The following is a 3611-nucleotide window of genomic DNA, read 5'->3' as shown; positions in this document are numbered from 1 at the left end:
CCGCGCGGCAGAGCCCCGCACCCAGGCCCCACGTCGGGGCTCCTGCAGGGGTGCGAGGTCGCGGCGGGGGCCTCCGGCCACGGCCCGCACGCGGCGCCCCCTGCTGGCCATCTGGACAGGAGGCGGCCCGGACTACATTTCCCGGCGTGCCCCGGGGCATCTGCGGTCCGTACCGGAAGGAAGCCGGCCGCACGGTCTCGGGCGGGCGCTGTAGCGCGCTCGGCGCCGCGGCCTTCATCGCTCCCACCTGAGTGCAGCCATGTTTCTCCAGTATTACCTCAACGACGAGGGCGACCGGGTCTACACGCTGAAGGTGAGGCCCGGCCCGGGGCGAGGGGGTGGGGGGCCACGCAGACCTCGGGGTGGTCTGGTGGGATGCGGGGCCGACGCGGGGCCCACCCCGCCGTCCCCGGGACCCCGCCCTCCCCGGGACCCCGCCGTCCCCGGGACCCCGCCGCCAGCCCTCCCCGGGACCCCGCCGTCCGTCCTCCCCGGGACCCCGATCCCCCCCAGCCACCCGGACTGAGGTCGTCCCCTCCTCCGGAGCAGAAGTTCGACCCCGCGGGACAGCAGACCTGCTCGGCGCACCCCGCCCGCTTCTCCCCGGATGACAAGTACTCGAGACACCGCATCACCGTCAAGAGACGCTTCAAGGTGCTCATGACCCAGCAGCCGCGCCCCGTCCTCTGAGGGCCCGCCGCCCCCTCTTCTGCCCGCGACCCGCTGCCGCCCTCGGCCCCCGCGGAGACCACTCCAGCCTTGCCTCGGAGCCTGTTGCTGAAGGCAGTCCCGTCCACGTGTTTGAATTACTTACTGCCAGGTTATTAAAAACAACATGATGTGCAAGAGTTCCTTTGGGTCGCGGGCGGAAGCTACCTGGGGTGCCCCTGTGACAGCACCACTGGCACCGGTGTGAGCCCCGAAGCCGCTGGGGACGAGGAGTCACCCCTGAGAAGTGCCCCCCACAGTGATTGCTCCCCTTTCGTTTTTATGTCAAGGTGATGTACTGAGGGGTTACAGTTGCATAAATAAGGCAGTAAGTACATTTCTTGTTAAACTTGTTACTCCTTCTTTCCCCTCTCAATAACATTTTGGCTGAAAGTGGAAGAGTTGCTCGAAAGATAGTAGCAAATGTGTTGTACAAGGAAGGCCAGTGATCCCTCCCCCCCCCCCCCCCCATCCTGGGGCTTAATCTCTGCCTGGGTGCTATCTTTGAGCTTCATTTGTTCAAAGGTAAAACTCTTACCTCTTGAGCCACAGCGCCACCTCCTGCTTTTTCTGAATAGTCTCAGACATTGTGGTCCAGGCTGGCCTCAAACCACAATCCTTAGATCTCAGCTTCCTAAGTACCTAGGATTATCAATCCGTGTGAGTCACCAACAGAAGGCAATGAATTTTGACAAAGTTGCTCAGCTTAGTTTCCCTTTTTTTTTTGTGGGTCATGAGGCCTGAACTCTGGGCCTGGGCACTGTCCCTCAGCTCTTCAGCTTAAGGTGAGCGCTCACCACTTGAGCCACAGCGCCACTTCCAGCTTTTTTCTTTTTGCTTTTGTGGTACTTGAGGAATTGAACCCAGGGCCTCATGCATGCAAGGCAAGCGCTCTACCACTGAGCCACCTTCCCAGCCCCCAAAGGACTGTTATTATTTATTTTTATTTTTTTAAATTTTTGTCAGTGGTGAGTGCTGAACTCTGGGCCTGGGCGCTGTCCCTCAGCTCTTCAGCTCAAGGCTAGCCCTCTACTACTTGAGCCTCAGCCCCACTTCCAGCTTTTTCTGCTTATGTGGTGCAGGGCCTCATAAATGCAAGGCAAGCACTCTACCACTGAGCCACCTTCCCAGCCCCCCAGGCTGTTTTTAAACTGAGATTCTCAGATCTCAGCCTCCTGAGTAGCTAGCTAGATTATAGGTGTGACCACCAGTGCCCAGCGAGAAATGATTTTTTTTTTTTTTTTTTTTGGTCAGTCGTGGGGCTTGGGCGCTGTGCTTGTGCTCTTTGTTCAAGGCAAGCGCTCTTCCGCTTGAGTCACAGCGCTACTTCAGGTTTTCTAGTGGTTTTTATTGAAGATAAGAGTCTCACGGATTTTTCCTGCCTGGGCTGGCTTTGAACTGCGATCTTCAGATCTCAGCCTCCTGAATAGCTAGGATTACAGGCGTGAGCCACTGGCACCCAGCTTGTGATAAATGATTTTTTAATCCAGTTACTTAACATTGGATAGATAAAATATATATTCACATTCAAAAATATCCTTTTTGGGCTTGAGTTCATGGCTCAATAGTTTGCTTTTTCTTGTTATGGTAATCAACTCATAATTTCCCAAGCATCTGATTCCTGGCCTTAGAGTTTATGTTGCTTTGAGGGGATCATTCTGCAGTCTTGTAGAATAACCAGGCAAAAATCAGAAGAACTGGGAAGGGGGCTGGGGAGGACCTTGAATTTAACAGTAACACTCATTGGGTTTTCAGTATTTTATGAAAGAATGTAAGGAGTTAATTTTATCCTACTTTAAGGGGTTAAACATGTTAGAAGGTCTGTAAGTAGAGGATCTGCTATCAAAATGTTTTTTTGTTTTTGTTTTTCGTTTTTGCTCTTTTTTGAAGTGCTAGAGTTCGAAACCAAGGCCTGACTACAGGCTAGGCAATGTATACCACTGCTGTGAATCTCTAGCATGGAAGTGTCTTACTACCAAAGTTAGTAAATGAACTTTGGTCTCCCAAGGCATTATATGTGAGACATACATTTATAGAATTGTATTAGTGCTTTGAGATAAAACTCCAAGCGGGGCATCAGTGGTTCATGAGAGTAATCTTAGCTTCTGAAGGAGGCTGAGATGTGAGGATCACAGTTCAAAGCCAGCCCAGGCAGGAAAGTCAGTGACCACCAGAAAACTGTGGCTTAAAATGGTAGAGCAGTAAAAGAGCTTGGGGACGGGGCCCAGGCCCTGAGTTCAAGCCCCACACCCTGCAGCTCAGGGCCGGCCCAGGGGAGGAGTCCGGCGTGTAGACGGTTTCTCTGGTTTATGTAAGTACACTGGGCCGGGGACAGCACGAACATTGGTGGGAAAGGTCCCAGGATGGGCCGGATGGGGCCGGTTTATACCGGGAATCCTCGCCGTAGGCTGAGACCTAGAGGAGCTCAAGTTAAGGCCCGCGCTGGCCCAAGAGTCGTGGACATTCCATTGCCAAAGTAGCAAAACGCTGGCTGGCAGGGCGCCTCACAAGGGCGAGCCCGGGCTGGGGCTGGGGCCGGGCCCCTGCGGCCCCGGGTCCCAGTCCTCGGCACCGCGGGCAGCGCCCAGCGCCGAGGACCGAGGACGCGCACAGCTGCCCGGCCCAAGGAAGGCCGCCGGAGCGGGGCCGGGGCCGGGGCCGAGCTGATCCTCCGCGGCGGGGCTCCCCGGCCCGGCGGCTTCTCTCAGCTAGACCCAGAGGCGGAGGAAGGAGAGGGAGGGGCGTGGAAGTGGGGCACGTCTGCTGGAGGACAGGTTCTGTGGACGCATGCGCGGCTGGGGAGCCCCGCCCCTGCCCGGCGCCCGCGGGACCGCTCCTCCCGCCAGCCCCCGCGGCGGACTACAACTTCCGTCGTGTACCGCGGCGCGCGGTCCCCAGGCTGC

At 56.7% G+C, this 3611-nt stretch overlaps 1 protein-coding gene across 1 annotated transcript; it reads left to right on the top strand.

The window, feature by feature from the left end:
• The first annotated feature begins 189 nt into the window (after window positions 1–189).
• Nop10 (NOP10 ribonucleoprotein) lies at window positions 190–1046 on the top strand. The gene is made up of 2 exons (XM_013014333.1): window positions 190–313; window positions 550–1046. Exons 1-2 carry the CDS (start codon window positions 260–262, stop codon window positions 688–690), a joined length of 195 nt encoding a protein of 64 aa, XP_012869787.1. The 5' UTR covers window positions 190–259; the 3' UTR covers window positions 691–1046.
• The last annotated feature ends 2565 nt before the right edge of the window (window positions 1047–3611 follow it).

The sequence above is a fragment of the Dipodomys ordii genome, unplaced genomic scaffold (assembly GCF_000151885.1).
Source record: "Dipodomys ordii isolate 6190 unplaced genomic scaffold, Dord_2.0 Scaffold23, whole genome shotgun sequence".
NCBI lineage: Eukaryota > Metazoa > Chordata > Mammalia > Rodentia > Heteromyidae > Dipodomys > Dipodomys ordii.
This window is presented reverse-complemented; position numbering and strand designations above follow the sequence as displayed.

Excerpts from the sequence above, each read along its gene's own strand:
- Nop10 (XM_013014333.1), top strand. The coding sequence starts at position 260 with ATGTTTCTCCAGTATTACCTCAACGACGAGGGCGACCGGGTCTACACG. Across the intron at positions 314-549 it reads ACCGGGTCTACACGCTGAAG|AAGTTCGACCCCGCGGGACA; the intron begins GTGAGGCCCGGC and ends CCTCCGGAGCAG.